The sequence below is a fragment of the Glandiceps talaboti genome, chromosome 1 (genome assembly GCF_964340395.1).
Source record: "Glandiceps talaboti chromosome 1, keGlaTala1.1, whole genome shotgun sequence".
NCBI lineage: Eukaryota > Metazoa > Hemichordata > Enteropneusta > Spengelidae > Glandiceps > Glandiceps talaboti.
In genome coordinates this window covers 17,289,466-17,313,440 of record NC_135549.1, presented here as the reverse complement: position 1 = coordinate 17,313,440, position 23,975 = coordinate 17,289,466, and the positions used below count along the sequence as shown (strand labels likewise).

Sequence of the window (23,975 nt, the reverse complement as noted above, 5' to 3'; positions counted from 1 at the left end):
AGTTGCAGCTAGTGCAGCTTTAACAGGAAGGAAATTCAGGGAGGGCTAGTAGTATTTAGAAAATGGGTTTAATAAAATAGGAGGATGGTCACAGTGCTTGATATTCCATGGTCCCCCCCCCCCCCCCCCAGTAATTTACTGAGAATAAACTATAAATGCAAATAAAGTTCATAGGGCTAATGCATTATTTTTCAAAGGCAACCTTAAAATAAACTTCAGATGGGGTAAAAGTGTGATATAGGTAGGTATAGGCCAAGTCACCTTTTATTATGAATTAAGACTTTGCTGTGAATAGTGGACTCAACAAGAAATAACAAACTGCAGACTCATGTATAATTAACAAGTACTCCATTTATTCAGTCAATAGCTTCAAATACTGTATACATGCAGTCTTGCCCTTGTAAAGAAATTTGAAGATCTTTTAACCATGTAAATGATTTTTAATATCTACATATAAATGCAGAATAAAGATTGTCATCTTGGTCTTATAAAACTATGTTTATACACAAAAAAAAGTGTCATTTTTGGCAAATCAAGAATGGTACTTTTATGTCAGTGATATCAAAGAAAGCCAGTAAAACAACAATCATGTGTGACTGTACAGATAGTCTGAATATAATATCCTGAGTCCAAATCATCCCCCTCCCCCACCCTCCCTCCACCTCATCCCTACCATAGTATAAGTGATACATGAAAAAGAGGGCCACACATGTTCAAATACATATGAGGTCCAGAAAGAGTTTCAGATTTTGTTGTAAATTTATGCGTTGTGATAGTACCTGGTATTACTAATAAGTTGCAGCAGAAATGTGTAAAAAATATATTCCACACAGCCTTCTTACTTCTTGAGTAATCTATGAATTGTAGTGTACAGACTCAGTGAAGAAAGAATAATGTTCTTGAGATATTTAAAAGTACAGCAAATACATCTTTTTTTTTGTATTTAACTAGATATATAGCTAAAAAGACAAACCTCTGCATAATTGTTGCATAAATTAACCTGTTATCTAAGTTTTTGGCTTTTGTCAAGAGTTTCCCCAAAACAAACATTTGACACTAAGAAGACAAACCTCTGCATAATTTTTTTCCATAAATTAACCTGTTGTCTTAAGTCTTTGGCTCCGGTCAAGAGTCCCCCCCCCCAAAAAAAAAAACAAAAAAAAAAACCCCACAACCCAACAACATTTGACACTATTTGACATGTATCATACCATACCACAGTGTTTAAACAAACATTGATAAACTGATGAAAACATTGACAGTAGAGCAGAAGATTCCTACAACACAAAAACTACCGTACGTCTGGTACAGAAGTAAAAGCACATTTACTTCAGGGTCAACATAGAAATATGAAACAAAAGACATAAAAAATTCCTAGAGTAAAATATGAACACTTCTGTCTAGAAAGTTGGCACTCAATCAAATATACAAATAACATTTTACATAATATAATATTTCATTGGATGATAAATCTGGCATACAATTCATAACAGTATATACAAATAACATGCTAAATACTTTTAAAAATAAAATGATTTTCTTTACAAAAAGGTACTGTCTATTGTTACATGATTCAAATACACGTCTGGTTTTTAGTAAGTACAGTGAAATGTTCACTAGAAAACTTTTAAAAAATACAATGCAGAGACTTGTTCACTAAAAATATTTACAGAATATCGATATTTTGTATGACTTTTAGTTTCTATTTCATTGGATATTTGACTAAATCTGTAGTAATTCAGGAGAGTCTATATGTTTACTTACTACCTGAATGCTGCATCTACAATAACACACAACTTGAACTACATACAAATATGCACATACATATAGTGTACTGGAATATTCATCCATACACTTGCAAACAAACACACACACACACACACACACACACACACACACACACACACACACACACACACACACACACACATACACACACACACATGTGCATGCACATGCAAATAGGTACATTCATACATTCATGCATACATACATACATACATACATACATACATACATACATACATACATACATACATACATACATACATACAGACAGACAGACAGGCATGCACACACACACACACACACATACACTTCAATTGCTTCATAATTTATACTTTTCTAAACGCTGTATCAAATATTACATGTATGTACAAGAACTATAGCCATATTGAATCAGTTCCCCATAGAAACCTATATATGAAGTATCATGCGTACACATACAGGTTTACATTATTACACTACTTTTTATGTGTTGGCATTTACATTATACTCATTTCCCATATTTTAAAATCCTCAAAATTCAGTCTTTCACTTCTATGTCATCTTTGAAAGTGATTTTGGATGGTGAAGCAAGAAGTTTATCTGTACTCTTATCGGTTGTATTGCTTTTCATAATACCACCACCATTAATAACATCTTGAGTTTCATTCTCTGTTGAAGTTAACTTCTTCACATCGGGAGAAATCAGCTGACTTTTCCTGCTCCTACTCTGTTTCTGAATATAGGCCCCTGTAGGTATTCTTTTAAATGGCCGGATTTGACTTCGTTTTGATGGATACAGTTTATCTGGAGTTGAGTAACGGCCAGGTACATGGTACCATGCTGCTGAATGAACCAGTGCACTACGTGGTCTTGGACATAACGGATCTCCTAGAAGAGTCCTTATGGGACTGTGTGGGCCATGAACATCCTTTGCATTGGTAGGATCTAGAGTAAATTTTCCCGGAATATAACATTTATGTCGATGTACTGAGTTATCATCCATGGCACTCACTGGACGGCTATAACTAGACCACATACCACTCCTTCCATTGGGAATACTAAAGGCACTTGATGTTCTACTTGTAGCACTTGTTGCTCGTTTACTCTGGGAGTCATCTTTGAAGCGTATACTGACTGAGTGATGCAAAGAACTAGCAACACTAGGTGCCTTGGCACTTAAAGGCCGTGAATCCCCCGAACTGCTCTTACCAGCAATACTTGTAGCAGACCCATTCCTATTTGCCATGCTATTATCTTCACTGTCCAGAGTTATTTGACTTGCACCATATGTCCTATCTGCATTCTGATAGCCCGTAGATTTATACGAAGAAGAGCCAACTTCACTATCAACATCACGATATGACATTCGACTGGATGACCCACTGCTGAAAGACTTAGTAGGAGAGTAAGAACGATCGGAATTTCTGGACTTGGTTCTCTTCTCCAGTGTTTCCAGTTCTTGATCATGCCAACTCATGCTGCTGTAAGGTAGTTTGGTTGTTCGTTTGTCGGGTTGCTTGACTGGTGCGTAATCATATTCACAATTACGTAACTGATTTTCCACTTCTTTGAGACTGAACATGACAGCCTTTGTTATTCTATGACTTGGTCCAAGTAGAGTTGATCTCATGTCTAGGGATCTCTTCAATAACTGCACAGCTTCTTTCTTGTTTTGTCTGCTACCATCTTCCTTTAACAACCTCCCTAAACACATCAATGATAAAAGTTATATGCAAGATTAGATGCATTGTTGGTAGCACCCTCCTACTGTTACTGAATAGGCTTCAACCAGAATTAGCATAGAAGTATATACGAGTAGAGTAACATTTTACTTATTAGTACTACATTTAACACCAATAGTGAATACACTATTTACTACTGTCAACCATACTTTAAGTTCAACATTCTAATATTTGACTGACAGTTGCCATGACATCATTTCCTACATCAACTTCTGCATCAATGCCAAAATTTCAAAGATGTGTTTTCTGATGTACGTATATGGTACACACTACTGCTCTTCATGTGGTCTCTTTTGAGAATATCACATGTGTATTGAGGATTTTTATCTTTGGTTCTACTACACTTGTATATAACAGAACATCATTTATTTTGGATTGAAAAAAGGTAATATTTAATTATTGAAAAACTTTTATAGCACACAGTATTCATAATGAAGAAAGATGTGTTTAGTTGAGATAATGGCAAATTCATGGTGTAGGGAAATGAATTGGACAAAAAGCTAGCTACTTCTTACAAATTCCTCAACTGAGCTGCAATATTATTGCAAACTCATCTGAGCTTTGTGTATATCTGTGATTTACCTACCTAAATGAAACAATGTTGTTGCTACCAGCAAATGATTTTTTCCAAGGGTTGTTTCTCTTATCTGCAGTGCTCTCCTGAACATTGGTTCGGCCTCAGCTCGGTTTAAACTGTCAATATGAATGACAATGACAATACAGTCAGTCAAACTGCAATATGGCAGTTACCCAACTTGTGGTCATTTTTGAAAGATGGGTGCCCCATATGAGGACAAGTGAGGGCTATTAAAATGACATGAAAATCTATATATTACGCCATTTGATAATTGTTCATAGAATCTTTTAACTGGTCAAGAACAGAACCAGCTTTGCCATGAAACACTAGGAGAAGAAGGCTACATACAGTACTCAACAATACTTTTGGTCCAATAGCTGTTTATGAACAGCACCCCTAGTGGCCACAATATACAAATCTGTTGTCTTTCTGATAATATGGTAATCTGTGGATCTAACCACAACTCTTTCATACATCAATTTTAATAACTCCGAAATTGTACACAAGTGAAAAGATCACTGAAAAGACTACTGGCTTTCACTTCAAATTGAAAACATTATATTGTAGTCAATATTTCAGAAATAGATATTATAAATTCAGAAATCTAATCATTCAATTCTCTCACCCTTTTTCATTCCTATGGTTTGACAGTAGACATGCTAAATCATCCAACACTTCCGCTACGAGAGGATGAGAAGCTCCATACCAACTTTCTCTTAAGGTCAGTGCTTGACGATAGTACTTTTCTGCCTTCTCATAATTACGTTTCTTGTTCCTAAAAAACAGTCAAGACAGAGGAATCGTTTTTGTTAATAACTAGCTGATCCTGCAATGCAATGGTTACAATTTAGATGCTGGAATGGATTGTTACCTTGTATCTATATGCTACAATGTACTATTTTTGTAGCTACTGAGTACAATGGATATCATTTTGAAAAATTGACATTAGCTACATATATGTACATAGTCTGAATAACATTACATGTAATGTCCTATTTTCATATAGTGCTTTCTGCCATTGTTGAACAACAATGGCATAACAATCCCTTTTTAACTTCCTCAACTTGCTGGGAAGTATACAATCCCTGTAGTCAACAGTGAGGCACATAGGATGAAAGCTGTTCAATCAGGTCCCCAATTATACAGCTGGGTTGACTAGGGCTCAGTAATGGTTCAAATCTTGTCAACAGACTACAGCTATTCAGAAACAAACAGTAGTGGTGATGGTAAGGCTTGAACTGGCAACCTGCAGATTCAATTAATAGCAAGCCATTCTAACCATTTGATTGTCAATACTCCAGAATACATCAGCATGTATAAGTATACATGAGCTGACCATTTTTCACGCTAGAGGTCATTCACCTATCTATAAATAGAATAGTACATGTGTCTATGGACATAAAACCGTGAGAGGTTAAAAGACATATTTAGCAGCTGAAATCAATAATTTATTCTTACCAATATACCCCTAGATTGTAGTAGACTGTGGCCCGTCCAGCTGTACTTCTAGCTGCCCTCATACACTCTTTGGCTTCCTCTAGGAACTCTTGTGCTTCCTTCAATTTGCCATCATGAACTTTGAGATGACCCAGTCTATTTAACAGACGACCTATTCAAAAATATACAAAATGTATCATTGACAGACGACTCTAGGTGAGTGCTGACAGATAGGGGTTAGAGGGGGGGGGGGGGGGAGTATATAGGATTTGGAAAGGAAACAAACTAAGATAGCTGATATGAAATCAAGACAGATCATGATACAAAATGAAATTTGTTCTGTTATTTTTCCAATGTGTATCTTAATACCTTGGCGCTATCATACATCTTACCTTGACTTTCCATGTGTTTGCCATAGTCTACCATACATTCTTCTTCTGGGATATCTGTAAGAGTTGCCAAGGCCTTCTTATAAAATTTCTCTGCTTCTCTAGTTTTTAGTTGATACAGATGCCATTCAGCAAGACTTTCCTCTATCTTGAACATCAACACCATTTCATTGCTTTCAAGGGGTTGTTTCTGATAAAGATAAAATGATAACAACAATAGTAATTACTCAACACAATTTGTACATCTTTTATGGTTAATCTGTTTTATCACAATTTCATACTAAATTGTATATATATATATATGTGTGTGTGTGTGTGTGTGTGTGTGTGTGTGTGTGTGTGTGTATCATGTATGTATGTATGTATGTATGTATGTATGTATGTATGTATGTATGTTTTGTCTTTGTTGTATGTATGTATGTATGTATGTATGTTTTGTCTTTGTTGTATGTATGTATGTATGTATGTATGTATGTATGTATGTATGTATGTATGTATGTATGTATGTTTTGTCTTTGTTGTATGTATGTATGTATGTATGTATGTATGTATGTATGTGTGTGTGTGTGTGTGTGTGTGTGTATGTATGTATGTATGTATGTATGTATGTATGTATGTATGTATGTATGTATGTATGTATGTATGTATGTATGTATGTTTTGTCTTTGTTGTTTTTTGATGTTTAACAACACCAATTGAGACACATTCCTGCTCAGTTTTACAGTAGTTTTGGTTGATAAAGTATTCTAATCTGAAATCTAATCTAAAATGTCTTTGTAAGTTTTCCATAGTTATTAATCATGAATTATTATCTTATTCACACATAATTCTGTCACAGTGGAAAATTCAATTCAGTTACCGTAATTCTCTAATCCTGTTTTGCTAAACTTGTAGTTGTTTGTGTGCACACAAATACCCCCCACCCCACCCTCCCCATCCCCATCCCAGCCCGGAGAGAAAGGATTAATACTGACATTAAATTGAACTTAATCCATCAGAAAAGAAAGTACATGATATAAGTGGTGAAAGAAAATGAGAACAGATTTACCTTCACGTTCCACATTATCATTACCACTGTACTTAGGTACATACCTCTTTGATGTAGTTATATGCCATAAATAACAATTCTCCAGCAGCATCAAACTGGGATAATTCTGATAAAAACTGTCCTGCATAACGAGCCAAAGTAGCCAACTCATCTTTACTGAGAGGTTCTTCATCTGGTGAAGGAAATCACAGAGTTATTGACAGTCATGCAAAAGTATATGTTTTGTGTATATAACATGCATTGGATTGTCGCTTTTAGCTTTTTGTTAACTGATTTTTCACTAACATACCTTTTTTGTTGATTTCAATGAGTAAAGTTCTGAAACCAATATATCACATTTGATTTCAATGAACTAAGATCTGCAGTAAATGAGGATAGAATTTTGACTACTTTTGCACTTCAGTGGCCCTTTTTAAAGAAGATCAACTTTTTCAGGAATGTGTGATAAACTTTTTGAGGAATGTATAAAGTTGTGAAACTAATATACCCCTAAACCCCCCCCCCCCCATACCACTGTAGTTGATTTCAAAGTGTAAAGTAATGAAACTAACATAGCTTTTTAGCTAATTCAATAAGTAAACCCAGGAAACAATCGATCACTGCCTAATTCAAAAGGTTTTGAAACTAACATTTCTCTGGGTTATTTTTGAAATACAATAGATAAAGCCCTTGAAATAGCATCAATATCTATTTCAATGTGTGAAGTCCTAGCACTAACATCTCTCTGTTTGTTTCAACCTGTTAATCTTGAACTCGCATCTCTCTATTTCACTGTGTAAAGTCTCAACACAAACATATCTGATGTCTGTTTCAATGTGTAAAACTGTGAAACTAACATACCTCTTTGTTGACTTTCAATCAAACTACCAGGTGTAGTACTTGTAAGATAGAGGTCTTCAAACTTGACTCTGTCTTCTTGAATCTCTTTAATGATATCTAGTTGTTGGTCATCAGTACCGACATCACTAAATGCACCACAATTCATACTATCTACACTCATATGTTCTATATCATCAGTTACAGCCTGTATCTCTTCATCCATATCTTTGTCACTTTCAGCTGGCGTGGGTGTGGCACTTTCACCAACACCCTTCTCACTGTCAGCTGGTGTTGCTGGTGTGTTTGTGTTCTCAGCACTATTGACCTCCTCAATAACTGACAGTTGTGTTGTCAAATCTGGCTTTTCAATGTCAAGTTCATCTACAAATAAATATATCTTGCATTATTATTCATTTATAGTCCTTAAAGGATAACCATCTTACAGGTCAGTAAAAGAGAAACAACAACAACAACAACAACAACAACAACAACAACAACAACAACAACACACACACAAACACACATGCACACACACATACACACACATACATGGACACACACACATACACACACATACATACACACACATACATACATACATACAGACACATGCACACACACACACACGCGCGCACGTGCGCGCACACACACACACACACACACACACACACACACACACACACACACACACACACACACACATGCATACATAAACAAAGACCACATAAAAATCAAAATAGTTATGTTCATGGATGATTTGTGTCAGCACCTGACTTATGCAATGTTGTATGATCAGTGAAGATGAGGATAATTGTGTTTATTTATCAAATTAATTGGTAATTGTATTTGTCAATCAATAAGTACTTGTATAACTTCTAATGGAAACACAGCTTCTCACGAAACTAAGATAAAAAGAGAACATACCTTTACTTTGTATAGCTGTGTCACCATGGTTACTGGCATCATCTGACGGAAGCTGCAGAAGAGATAGAATGTACTTTAGCAATAATATGTAGATTTCACTAAAACATTTCTGCAAACCCCTAACATTGATGACAAACATGGAAAGTATGAATTATTATAAACCTAGATATTTTTGATTTTACAATCTTCAGCTAGTTCTCAAAGACTAATTATCACTAATAACCAGACTGGTACACTGTGTTCATCTGTAAGATGGCATTTTAGTCACTACTGTAATTTTTGTGATTTTAGTTTCCAACGATAAGCAAACTTCCAGATTTACAATATTCATAAATCCATGAAAAGTTGGCGTGAACTCCTCAGAACAACAATTTGATGACATTATTCTTTGAAGGCCCAGTTCGGATTAGGATTAAGTTAGAATTTAGGTGTAAAAATAGTTGTCTGGCAGAGCCTGGGATTGAAACATTGGCCTTTAAAAGCTAACATATCATATTTTCACATCTCCCATCTCTATAAAAAAAATGACATTATTTACCTGTATTTTAACTAATGTTTCTCCCTCCTCACCAAACACAGCTTCTTCTGATTTCTCTTCCCCAGCCCTCTCTATCATTTCTTTATACAGGACAGCTGGTTCAAAGCCCATTTCTTGCAACGTCTTCCAGTAATACTGTAGATCTAGTCTACTATGTTCTTCTGCACATAGCGATGTAAATATTCTGTTTGAGATAAAAGAGACAACTCAATATTTATGTCCAATCATGAAAACTGTCAACTGACATAAATTATTGGATGAAAACAATTACAACAATGGAAGATGAACTATCAACAAACTAAGAAAGATACAAACAAAGGGTTATTGGTGGCTGAGTGGTTAAACCACTTGCCTAGTACCACTGCGGTCGTGGTTCAAATGCATCCAGGGTTCGATTAAATTTACTACGCTGTCAGTAAGAAGAGTGTCGTTCAGTTTGACGCTACTGAATGAACCCATGAGGGATGGCCCTCACTGGACTTCTTGAGAGATAAGTGTTTATCCAGTGTAAATAAATAAAGATTAGATTATTATCAAACTAAAACTATTATTTCAAATGTAAATAAACTGGTATACCCAGATAGTCTCAATGCCAGTGTCATAAACAGACTTGTATGTAACGTTTATATATTGTGCCTCACAGACAAATTTCTCTGAAAATTAAAGTTATTCAAATCTCTTCAAACTTTCCAAAATGGAGGCTCATTCCTAGAAGTCATTTTAAAATAACAAAAGAACTTTTAGAGTTCACTATCTTATTTTCAAAGAAATTAGCCATCTTTTATTTTCCCCATTTAACACATTATTTGGCAGCCATTTTGAAACTGGCAATGGGTTAATTTTTGACTGGGTTTAAAAATTTTGCATGGTCACCCTGATTTTTTTCTTGACTTTAACTGACAATGAGATGGAGTTCTCTTGAGCAAAGTAACTGCTAAACTTTAAGACTTGTATTTCTGAGTTGCATTCTACCCTAATTTGCAAAGCTGGGGTAAAATGTTTGGTGTCGGGTGGTTATGACTAATTATACAGTCAAGATAAACACAGTATGATCGCCATTGATTTGTTATCAAAAACTGACAAATTACCTGCATTCAGTCAGCACCTTACTGAGTGCTGCAAATTCTCCACCTAGTTGTAGTTGCCATGGTAATTCCTCTGTTCTCCTGGGACTATGTTCTTGTTGCATAAAGTATCGGCCGACATAGTTATGATATTGTTGTTTAGTTCTTTCCCATTGCTGTGGTAGATTAGGATTGGACGTTGGTCTGCTCATATTGCCTACAATACCTGCAAGAATACAAATATATACTAAAAAGATGAACTTGGGTTGATACAAATTTTTGTAGACTCTTTGTAAACTTCATAGCTTCAAGGGACGTAGGAGTCATATGTTATGAGAAAACTGACATGACCTAACAGTTTTGGCCAGAGTTGGCTGCTGTGTCACCTCTTTCATGAAAAAATATTGTTTAATTTTATGAAATGTATTTTTTTATTCTTACATTTCATTTTCAGACTTTAGTAAATACGGTAACTACTTTTTACCTAACTTTACAAATTACTGATTTTATTTGACCCATTCCATATTATGAAATATTATCGCTATTTACAAAATATGGGAAATTTAAAGAGCTTTATTTACAATAGCGGTAAAAAACAAAGACAGAGAATAGTAGAGATATGTAGGTGTAATTCAACATGGATCAAAATACATTTCCAGTGCTCACCCCAGGAAATAATCTTAGCATATCATGGAATTTGCATCTAAAAATAACATATTTTGTATTTTCTGTTTTAATATAGAGTGAAACCATACACTTCTAAAGGCCTGAACAGAACATTACAAGCCAAGAGGAGTTTTTTTTTAAATCGAACTTAGAGGGCTATAAAACACTAGCTTACCAAGTAATGTGTGTTCTACAGCCTCCCTTAGATGCTGATGGAAGAAAGTTAAAAGACCACCTGGTCTCTCGATCAGCGCATCCAATGTAGCGGTTCTAAACATTGCCCAGTCTATGGAGGACACCTGGGCAGTTCCACTGTAGCCAATCATCTCAAGCAGCTCCAGTAATTCACTCTCTGTCAGACCTTGTCTAGACACAGCAATCAGTCTAAGTGCATCTGCCACCCAACCAATCAAAGCTGGTAAACAAAATGAAGGAAAAGATGAAGTTCAGAATAAATGTCGCCAAAAAATAGACAATATTATATTCAGTGGTTATGCAAGAAAATACCGGTATAATATGAGATGCTACAAAGAATGCAGAGAAAAGTTTAGCATATAAATGTGCTTTGAAGGCAAAATGTCTATTTTATTTGTACTTTGTTTTTATAAACTTCAGTTTCACGTACACATCTTTAATACATCAGGTCCATGTATATTTCACGTGAGGTAGGATAATTTGGCATTTACAAAGGGCAATATGCTATGTATCACACTTGTTCATACACTTAACATACTCAGGAGGGTTTCGGGATACAGTCTGTAGATGTCCTAAGTCAGTTTCAGGATTTCAGGATCTGTTCACATTTACATGATTGACAACAGAGTTTTCTGATCCATACCTTGTGTAGGAACTTGGAATATCTCAAGTCATGTAAATGAGGTTATTGTTGTGTTGTTTTGTGTCATGACTGAATCGACGAAAAACTATTGATCGATTTCAGAGAGGACATTTATTGTGTCATGATTACACACGTAAATTATCTTGGTAATACATTATTCGAAGTCAGTGTATACATACACACAAGATATCTGAAATCTGAATCAACCTTCTTGAGAAAGCCTGATGTGTGAAACTAGACAAAAATTAAAGCAGTTTTTGTTCTCATATACTAATGAAATGTACAGGAATACCAGGAATAAATTATAAGCAGGTGACTAAGAGAAGATTAACAACTTTCCACCCATGTTGCACGATTTTGTCTGAATACATGTATGAGGTCCCTTACCAATAGGCTGTGCATGTGATACAGTTGACCCTCTAGTAGAACCCGTCACACTGGCTGTAATGGATGATGTCACATGATCTGTAGTCCAACCATAATCCTTAATCCATCTCTCAATGATTAATCTCCACAGATCTCGTATATTGGATGCCTCCAAGTAGAGCTGTAGCTGTTTATTCAGGTTTCTACGACTACCAAAAACTCGCAGTTCATTGGCCAAGACAGACAGAAAGACAGGTTTCTCACTGAGTTTTGATTGAACGATGTCCTTGACTTGTTCCTTGTCTAGTGTTTTGAAATAGACTGCTAGGTGTTCTTCTACGATGCTTTGTTTGATGTCTGGGTTTGTGATGGATGGCAGAGAGTGGATGATGACGTCAGACCGTTGCGATAAACCGTGGTAAGTTAGATCTGATCTGACTGTCGTAACAATGATTTTACACTGGTGTGGAATGACAGTAGGTAGCCATGTCATTTCTTTGATCTGAAAATTATACCATCAAAATTATTACTAAGGAAAATTTCTACTCAAAGAAAAAAAAATGTCTTGAAAGCGAGTCCCAAATTTTTGCTCATCTCACCAGCATCATCATGGGTGAAATACAATGGGCTATTGTGTCTCTTCCCAGACATGAAATGAGTTTATGAGAAACAGCTGGTATCTCAATGCCAGCATGGTGGAGTACACCCCTGATGGACCAGATGAGATGTTGGTGAAAATTTGATATTCACTTCCAAGAAATGTTTGACTCTGTGAGTAGAACTTTTAGTTTTGTAACTATGAACCCAGAGATCATGAACATTCAGCTTCAATGTTGTTTTCAGTTTGGTTCAAATGCTAGTAGATATTTTGAGAGAAAGAATATCAGGACTTGCATTACATGATGTACATGATAATATTGAAGTAATTGATATTTGTTGAAAAAAAAAACTTGCTGCATATAAGATAATATCACTTATTCTTACTGTCAATACTGGTTTTGATGACACAAGAAAATCATTTTCCAGCAGGAAGAAACTGAATATAATACCTGTTGTGCACCCATCCCATATGTTGTACTCAGCTCATCTGCACCATCTATAAGTAATATACATGGTCCCAGGCCAATGGCAGCAGAGAATGCTTCACTGACATGATGAAAGTCAGATACACCACGTGTACTGCTACTTGATGCAGTGTCTTTGGCTTCACCTATGGAACACAAATAGAATTGGCTCAAAATAACTTGACTTTGCATTGTCAACATAACCACAAAGGTTGCATTGGATCTCAGACAACGAGGTTGGGTCAGACTGTTTGCACTGGACCAAAATAACTGTTTTTCATTGCACACAAATCACAAAAGACTGTTTACATTTGATCTTGACAAATAAACGGTCCACATATTTACAAGGATCACAACAACCAGACTGTTTACTTTGAAGGCACAATTATGACGTTAAATTTGGACTGGACAAAACTTTACATTGCATATTTTTGTGACTAGTGGGACAAAAGATTCTTGTATATTTTGTGACTTGGTGGGACCATAGGTCTAAGGTGGAACAAAACTTTAATGTATATTTAGTGACTCGGAAGGACAAAAGCATACTTTGTGACTTACCAATGTATTCATCTCGTAATTCGTAAGTGACACGTCTCAAGAAACTAGTGATATCTGTACTTATTGCACTGGATCCAACATAATGACTCATTACTTTGATGTCAGTTGTAGTGTCCTGGAATTCTTTCAACCAGTTCGATACAACACTACTCTTTCCAGACCCTCTCTCGCCAGTCAACACAAACACAGACTTCTGACATGATTCCCTGTAAAATACAAAGTAAAGTATTGTAGTCTGGTTTGTTCATGAAATGTACAGCTTACATTGGATTATGAAAGGTATCCTGGTATTTTGACTCTTCCTGTGATTCATTCAAAAATACACTTTTTTGTCGGATCCATTCTTTCAAAAACAAAGAATTTGTCTGATTATGAAATACACAATAATTTCCAAAATGATTTGGCATGCAATAAAGATTTGTTTGTTAGTATAAGTATGAGTTAAACATTATCTCTGTACAAAGTTGTATTATAGAACAGACTTGCAAGCAAATTAAGGGGGTGTCACCAATTTGTTGACCAATTGAGTCTTTTTACGAGGATGTAAACAGAAAATTGTGATGATACAATAGGCATGGAAAATCAAATACTTCAGCACAAACACTTAAAAGTCCAACGATTTATTGAAATCTGTTATAGAAGAGATCTATTGAAAAATTTGTTCATCCAGACAAACGCTTGTCTGCCCTTTGGTGATCTATGTCAATCCTAGGTATCGACATAAAGCAGTCTAGACTGACATACTTTGAATGCCTTCTAAAAGCTCTCATAAGTTCTTATTCTTACATCATGATGTAAATGTGCCAAGATTCATCCATCAATGGTGTTTAATAGAGATTTGATGTGTGACAGGTACAGTAAGATTGGTGGGTCACCAAAATGTCATCATTGCAGAGAGACAACGGAATGACTTGTATTGTTATGTGAAGAGCACCGTACACACTTCTTGGATTTGTGCCAATATTGCAGTGTTTGTGCTTTAATCTTACACAAGCTAGACCTTGGAAATTGTTCAGTTTAAAATTTGAGAAGTGTCAGTTGGGAAGAATAACGTCTTTTTTATGATGAAGAGTGTGGCTGTTTTGGTTTTAAACGGATAGTTGTCTGGCAGAATTCTTGGTGTAATTCATCTTCATGTGTTTGTACCCCGCTGTATATCACTGTGTTTTCAGCTATACATCAATGTACATGTGTACAAGGGCACTTCTGTCAAATTCAAATTGATTTATTTTAGTGCTTTTCTGACCGAGTAACCCTAACACTTTCATCTTGCATTATTTTCTATAAATTACACATATCACTGACTGTTTAAAAGGGAACAATTTCTAAACTTTTAATGTCAAGAAAATAAAGTAAATGTTATAATGATAACGAAAATATTTTGCTAGTAATCTGACAAGTGACAATGGTACTCTTAAATACTTTCTTCTGCAATCATTGTCACCAAAAGTTAGCAAAAAACCCAAATATTTCATGACAGTATTGTGATTTATTAGTTTTTGTTTCTATCAAAATAGTACAAAAACAATACTAGGTCAGCACATTATACTAGGACATCACACCTCCAATTCTTTCAAGCCTATAAATATCACAGCACACCATTGTCGAAGTGCAATAACTCTAAACTGACTAGGTCTTTTCCAAGTATTTTTCACACAGTTAAACGGCCAATACATTGTTTTACAGTACAATCAAACGGTACAAAAAGAACTGAAAGTTTGTGAAGCTGAAATAAGTATGTCTTTGTCAAGTCACAACAGAAGATGTCTATTGTGTCATGTGATCTGATCTATAATAGCTTTGTGAACTAGTACACTAAATCACTCTTGACTAGGAACGTCACAACAATGGAGAAAATGCCCTAGAAAACACATAAATCTTCAAGAAGTTGTTCCTCTTTTGTTATCAGTTTTAAATTGTATTCATTATTTGTACTCGATAACAAAAACTAAACAACAGCTATTTCTATCGCCACTTTGGCATCGTTTTTTTTTACCAATAATTTTTACAGTTCTGAATATTTCCTATATTGTGTGTGCTTGGTTTTGGAAATAGTATGCATTTACAACAAAATTATCAACCCAAGCAGTGAACACCTGATACAACACTGTCAACTATACATTTATTTTGAACGTGGAATTACCATGGTATTACAGAGACATGTTATTACATGGACAAATACACATTTGACTTACTGTTCAATTCAATTGCTTACAATATGATTTATTGCTATAGAAACATGCATGTATATATGTATGTACAAAAGTTGTCATGGGAAAATATGTGTCTGGAGTTATAGTTTCAAATTTATGATTTGTTATACTCTCACTCTCAGTGAGTAGGCACACAAGATCACTTGATGCAAACCGATTCCTAAAAAAAACAGGCTTTACATTGCCTTGTAAGTGTTCATAACATGGCATGCATTGTCTGATGACAACTCACATAACTCAAGAAGGCTGCTTTAGTTACACCATAGTCTACGGTTACACATACCAAAGAACAACATGTGTCTCTCTACAAGCTAAAAAAAGCTTTCAATGACGGCCATAGAAAAATCTCTCTAAAAGGGAAATAAATTAAGGGGAAATAATTCATCCACTTATCACTTCTTAGCCTAAAACAGATGACACAACTCTTAATAACACAATTATCACCTTGTAAAATGATGTAGCTAAAGACTGTTTTGAGTTGCTATGGCAACAAGCTGATGCATCAATCCTCACAACAGCTGTTACTTGCACATGGTATCATAGAGTTGTGTCCATCACTGATGTGAACAATTTTATCATAATTACGTTCATACACAGTATGATATTAATGAAAACTTTGATGAGTCAATTACTGACTTTGAAGACACACGACCGTGTAAAACACTAATTTTAAAAGTAAAAGGTAATAGTAATAATTAAAAGTTACAAAAATATTATGTCTTATTCAACTTATTACCGGCAGGGATTCAAGAAACAAAATTTAAGTTGTATTTATTATTTACTGCAAACAGCAATAATTCACTATTTATGAAGTGCTTTACAGTAAAATATTAAACCTTATTAATTTTACATGTAACATGTGAAGAAAGAGTAATTTATTCATGACAAAAACGAGGCCTTACTTGAGTTGTCTTAGCTGATTGTGCATTGTACTTCCACCATTGCTGACCGACTGAGTTGATGAGTTCTGGTGAGCCGACCTCCCTACAGACTGAGTTGAAGGATACTCAAGAGCTGACCTAGCGAAGTCATCTAGTTTACTGTACAAAGATTGAATTTCTGGAGTTGTTACAAACACCCGTCGTCTGGTTTCTGCGAAGGCTTCGTGCGCCATCCATTCTTGGAACTGTTCACCTCCTGTAGATTACACGACCACACAAAAATAATAAATAAAATGTGTTGGCCAGTAGTAGTTTGTTAATACATGTATGCATATATATTTAGAGGATTTTGAACTGGAGGATAATGAATCATTTATTGGGGGGGGGAGGGTACAAAGAAGATTCAGATAATTGTGTTATGGCTTTTATAATCCTCGGGTGTGGGGGGGGGGCGGTATTTTTTGTACACTCAAATAATTGCAAGTTAAGCAAAACAGGATTAAATATTGTATATAAATATATATACTGTAGGAATGATTTATGTATGAAGTTTATGATTGTGTAGATTTTATGACGGTAATCAATAATCATGATTTTTATGTTCTTTCATCCATCATTTAGATTCAGTTAAAATGTGTACAGTTCCTTCTATCCCTGTGTACAGTCAAATTATGTATAAAGAAACTAAGATAACCACACCAGATTGATAATTCTATATATACACATGGATATTATGGAAACATGAGCTGGATCTCTTTATTTGGCTTTTAAGTAACAAATTTCAAATGATATTATTCTCATTTTTTATATAAAAATGGCAAACAGAATGTATTAATATCCAATTTATAAGCTGCTTTCAGAAAAATTGACTCTAATTGGCAATATACAAATATAGGAAAAAATATATTTCAATGGTCATGACAATATTTAACATTTATTCCTTCTTTATGTGTTATCTTGAGGTGGTTTTGAAACCATTATGGTGCATGCAGGGACAGGAGAACCAACCGAATGAATTTTGAATCAAATGAGATTTTCAAGTTGAATCAATTTTACCAACACGCACTAATCAATCTGATATTTTTTGTGTATTTACCCATTCCAGCAACAATGTCGCCAATTTCTGGATACATAGTATCAATAATATCAGTCCAATCTTGTAAGACATGCTGACCAAGTTCTTGAGGTGTCTTGAAAAACTTGACTGGTAAACCTTTATTTGCAATTCTCTGTTTGAGATCTCTCATCTTTAACTCTGCGTAGTCACTTTCACTGAAATACATCTGCAGAATAGGTAAAAGGGTGATAAGACATTATTAGCGTGGAAAAATCACTGGAAGTAAGGTGAGACATAACAATCTAGCCTGACTCTTGCGCGCGAAATTGCCCGGAGTACATATATATACATTTTTGTATATGCAACTGTGGTTTGCAAATGTGTGTGTGTGTGTGTGTGTGTGTGTGTGTGTGTGTGTGTGTGTGTGTGTATGTATGTATGTATGTATGTATGTATGTATGTGTGTGTGTGTGTATGTATGTATGTATGTATGTATGTATGTATGTATGTATGTATGTATGTATGTATGTATGTATGTGTGTGTGTATGTATGTATGTATGTATGTATGTATGTATGTATGTATGTATGTATGTATGTATGTATGTGTGTGTGTGTGTGTATGTATGTATGTATGTATGTGTGTGTGTATATATGTATGTATGTATGTATGTATGTATGTATGTATGTATGTATGTATGTATGTATGTATGTATGTATGTATGTATATATGTGTGTGTGTGTGTGTGTGTGTGTGTATGTATGTGTGTATGTATGTGTGTGAGGATATGCACAGCTGATGATCTCTTTAAATCAATGAATTTCTTTCATAGTTTAATGTTGTTTTATTCCACTATATTGATTTTCTTTACAACTGTGGTTTGCAGGTGTGTGTTTGTAGCTGTTATACCGCAATTTATGTCTCTTATAATTTGACATTAACGGTCCATTTTATTTTACATATGACATTTTCTTCACATTTATTTCTTAAAAGGGAAAAGAAAAAAAGCAGGGGAAAATGAAGCTGTAAATTCATTCACTGATCTGACATACATAAATAACTTGTAGACTGACATACAGAAGTGAGACATGGAGAAATAAGGTATTACAATAAACTGATTTGGGGCTTCAGTTTGATATCTCACCACAAAATAAAAATAGCACTTTAGACCCTTCCCCTCTTTTTAAGGGATCAGTTTGGCTATTGTACAACTTTTGCAAGTGTACTCTGAGCTTTGGCCTAATTTTTTACAACAACACTATGGTCACATACTGTGCTATTGTAGTCTGAAAGAGAGAGTTTACTATAGAATAGAGACATTGGTATTCATTTCACTTTTAACCAAGACATTGCTAGGTGTATTATTAAGGTGTGGGTGTTAACAACAGTTTGTACATTTCTTGCTGTATATGTGGTAATGGTGTTATAACAAAGCAACAACAACAATCGGATCTTCTGTAGTTGTAATGCAACAATGACTTTGACCATCATGAATATTTTAAGCTGAAGTAGATGAACAAGGAAACTGGCCATCAGATTTTTCAATTGTAGCTTGAGTTGTAATTTGTATGTCTCACAAATATGAAATCAGCACTGAAATGTACACAGAGTTGACATTTCATACCAAACATACTTTTGAAAAGTACATAATGAGAAGAATGATCTTACTGTGTGCATATTATGAAAGGTTTACGAAATTAACATAGCTGTACTTCCTAGATACATATTATTTTTCAATAGATACTTTATTGTAATGAATAGGTAAGGAATGGTTGCTAGGTTAATAGCTACGGTAGCTAGGAGATAGTCTACCAACAGTGGTGAGTCTGTTGACAAACCAAAATAGTAACAAACTAAAATGACATCTCATTTGTGTACAAAACACAATTAATTTGTTGATAAATCATTACCTTATCACATTGTGGAGACAATGTGTATTTGCATGGTTGCTATGGAAATGGGCTGAAGTTGTTCTGACTTCTGTATTTTTTTTTGATATTGGTAGTGTACACTTTGAAGCTGTGGCGTGAGTGTATATACACACATGTGTATGTGTACCCTAGCAGTTGACACCACTGTGGTATTTGGAACCTAACTGTTTACATAAGACAATTGACTGGCTGACACAGGCCATGCCACAGAAATCTAGCAAATGAAGTATTTCTGGTCAACTTAATTTGCCAGAAGATGTAATTTCACAGTGATACTGAATTGCTCAAGATTAATGTACAAGAATATTACATTAAAATAGACACATGGGCTCTATTAACTAAACTGACTAACAAAAAAAACTTATCAGTCTGTTACAAGGTCATTATAGAAATATGACCACCACCTGTTGATGTTTAGAGTTTCACATATCAATCTGTTACACTCTTCATAGAAAATCCTACATATGGTACACACTCTTTCTGACTGTATAACTTATAATCTTAATTACTCATTTTGGTATTCTGACTCTATTCCATGTGAACTGTTTAGCAGTACGTGTTTGAGTAAAGTCCCTCACAACCACACAGAATGATAACAATGTTCTATGTTTAACAATCAACCATTGTTACACCTCATTGTGTTTTAGGATCACACAACAAGATAAGCTATCAACTGAATATCTAGAAACATACTTCATTACATATTTGACTTTGAGTGACTCAGGATTTCTCACTATTCACATCAACATTTCTTTTCAAATCAAAACACCCCCCCCCCCCCAAAAAAAAAAAAAAAAAAAAAAAATCCCCCAAAAACAACTTCCATGAAGAAAATTCAATTACAATTTAGACAATTACGTTGTATTGTTGGCAACACCATACAGGAATACATGTAAAGTAATTTATATTCATTCCATTTTCAAAAGAACCACTCAAACTAATATCAATCGTAACAGCAAATTTACCACACGGCTGGTTTTGCTAATAAAATACTGTGTATGATATCCGTAAAAGAAGAAAATGATTGTGAGCCATTTAGCATCACACAGAGTCTACCTAAGGCTAGAAGTGCTATTCTGTATAATTTACTACCTTATAAAGGTGAGCAGTTATAAAAAAAAAGGTTGGATTTCTGTTCATTTTAATATAGAAATGAAGCAGAAAACCTCAGGGGTATTTTTACTCTTAGAATTTAACTACAATGCTCTTGCCTCCATATTTGATCAATGGAATGATCAAAATTAAGCTATTCCTCACAAATTATTTTTAAAATTGCATATTATCACTATTATACATGATTATCATTATTATGTAGTCATTATCCAAATATTAGATTATATTTATCATAAAACTGGTTCACCATTTAAAATATGAAGAGACTAGTAGTAAAATTATGACAAAGTTATGTATTAGCAAATTTCGAATTTGTAATACATGTATTAGTCTTTTAGGTTGGAATTGTCAATTTTGGACAAACAAAGTTCTACGGCTGCCAGTCAATGACAGACAGGGCAAATGGAAACTTGAAAGTGGCAAATATTGCTCAAAGGTTGCCGACAACAACCTTTTTGATTGCCACAAACATATTAGACAACCTCCTACAACAGTATATACATGTACAAGATTTGATACACTGACAACAACAATGCTATCTCTCGTAGGTAATGAAGTGAAAACGCAATACCTTTTATTTTTTGTTACAAAGTCAATTTGTGGTGTAACAAGGGAGCGTTTCTAATTTATAATCATGAGTTGTTGACAATTTTTCATTGATGTCACCATGGAAACTAATATGAACTTTTACAACATCAATGGGAATGTGAATATGAATGGTTGGCCCCTGCTATGAGCCGTCAAATTAAAAACGTGATGAGTGTGTTATTTTATAGCCATCTATTATCTTTATTAAAAGTTCTTCTGACATTGTGACATGTGATTTGTCCAGAGTTTGACATCTAACAACTGAAGTCAAATTAATCAAATACTTGCTTTGGAATACCATGACAACCAAGTTTACCTCACAAAACTTCACAGTTAAGTGACTGTATATTTGTTGAACATGGTAACTTGATCACATTCATAACTATCATGTTCCTCATTTTAAGTTCATAATACTACTAAACGTTCTACACGAAGCATTTAATCATAGGAAAACCTTTTTCTATGATTAAAACGTATGTGATATTTATTTATTTATGTATTTTGAAATTTTCTTTTGTGTCCTATAAGCCAGAGGGCTGGATGTGGCTCTTTTGTTTGTAAGTATAGTTTAAGTATTGTATAGGTTAAATAAGTCCACATAGGACACCTTAATATTAATAATAAACAATAACATAACATAACTAAATAAATCACATATATATGGATCATTTCTCTATCTGTGATCTTAAAAAGGGGAACATGGTAGTTTAGTAGGGAGATCATATATGGACAGAATATATGTATCAACAGGATGCTGGTATGTGAATGAAGTATGCAATATCACTCTCACCTTCAGTTTCTCCTCTCTCTCTTCTTCTGGAAGATCAGTAAACAACGAATCAATGTGTGCTGACTCCCGAATATAAAAATGACAATGCGTGTTATCGTTGAGAAATGCTGCTTGTATTATTTCAAGTTCCGTTACACTGCAATGTTGGTGAGATTCTCTTAAAATCCATGAGTAGCCATTATTTGCAGCCACCAGGAAGTTCTTATCCAGCCAGTGTGCATCCTCTGGCAAGTCACTGTAGTCCTTGGGTAATAACGGTGCATCGGTCGGTCGGTGAGATCCATAGCGATCACCGAGTATACATATAAAGTATGGAGTACACTGATTGATGTAATCTAGGCATAGTCTGATCACGTTACCAGAACTTGTCTGTTCATCATTGATTCCCCAACGTAGGTCCACAGGAGCATAGTATGATCCACGACTGCGGCACAACTTATCCAACTGGGGGAAGATTTTCTTTACAAGATGATCTCTTTCTTCTTGAAAATCTACAAATGTTGAACTTAAAAATGGCCTGATTGGTTGCCTCCAGCCAAATTGATTTTTAAGTGTACTTATGCTACGTTGTAGCTTGGGTCTTTTTCTGAAGTTGGAAGACTTCATGTTGGACATGGGAACTTAGTCACTTCTTTCTTCATGATAAGTATGTGTGCTTCGAATCATTAACTGTTCCACAGTTTATTTTCTGTATTATTATTTCCTGAAAGTGATAGTAAAATAATTACTGATGGTGGTGACAATAGTGAGTCCATGTTCATACACAGTTGTAGAAACTTGAACACTCCTGAAAATTCGATACATCAAATCAGAGCCTATGACTTACTTAACTTTTGACTTTTAATAAACATTAAAATTATAATAAAATCAATCATTCAATCAATATAAACAAAAATCATGATGGTGTACTTTGAGTTTTGATATTTAGGAAGTTTACACATTGAGAGTTCCGTGTTTCCTATGGATGTACTAACTTGATTTACTGGTAACGCTATGACATGGCCTATCATGAAATTTGCATCATCAGAGATCACTGTCAAACCTCAAAATACCCCCCCCCCCTCCCCACCGAAATTCGCGAAAGGTAACAGAAAAATCACACGTAGTTTACCATATCGACAGCAATTTGCTTCGTATACATATTGAACTATCTCTGAAACGTGTTTTGTGAAACTGTCATCTCTCTGCGATAACGTTTTGCCTATGTATATTACGAAGGACTGTCGACATGCGAGCGCGAGTTGACACATTGTGATATTGATTATGTGGATAGTAAACATCGGTATTGTTTATATACGTTTTGAATGGCACTGGCAGTGTACCGCGGTGAGCTGACACTCGCCAGAATTCGTCACTTGCGATAATCACTAAATGAATCAAGTGTATCAATGTCTAAAGATGTAAATAACAGAGGAATTAAAACTATAATACCTTACAAGCGCAGATCTCCCTCGGGTAATAACGGGAGTCGCTAGCAGCCGACTACTAATCGTATCACTAGGCAGCAAAGCACTAACTCAGCTACTCACAAACTACTGTAACCTCGTTCCAGCACTTTACTTTTAATGGGTCTCTACCAATGCAAAATTTTAAGTTTTGTGTCACT

General features: G+C 34.9%; 1 protein-coding gene across 2 annotated transcripts; it reads right to left on the bottom strand.

The window, feature by feature from the left end:
• Positions 1-2,083: 2,083 nt before the first annotated feature.
• On the bottom strand, positions 2,084-23,884 carry LOC144438489 (uncharacterized). 2 transcript variants are annotated; one of them, XM_078127539.1, is made up of 19 exons: positions 23,801-23,884; positions 22,370-23,072; positions 17,988-18,174; positions 16,913-17,147; positions 13,798-14,003; positions 13,225-13,385; positions 12,197-12,677; positions 11,147-11,386; positions 10,330-10,531; positions 9,242-9,425; positions 8,704-8,755; positions 8,050-8,160; positions 7,801-8,004; positions 7,005-7,132; positions 5,916-6,102; positions 5,545-5,695; positions 4,712-4,861; positions 4,096-4,202; positions 2,084-3,471 (listed from the first exon to the last, which is right to left on the bottom strand). In XM_078127539.1, exons 2-19 carry the CDS (start codon positions 22,982-22,984, stop codon positions 2,306-2,308), a joined length of 4,767 nt encoding a protein of 1,588 aa, XP_077983665.1. In that variant the 5' UTR covers positions 22,985-23,072; positions 23,801-23,884; the 3' UTR covers positions 2,084-2,305. The 2 variants fall into 2 exon arrangements, with proteins under 2 accessions (XP_077983665.1, XP_077983655.1); XM_078127529.1 differs by having other exon boundaries at positions 7,801-8,160.
• Between the last annotated feature and the right edge of the window lie 91 nt (positions 23,885-23,975).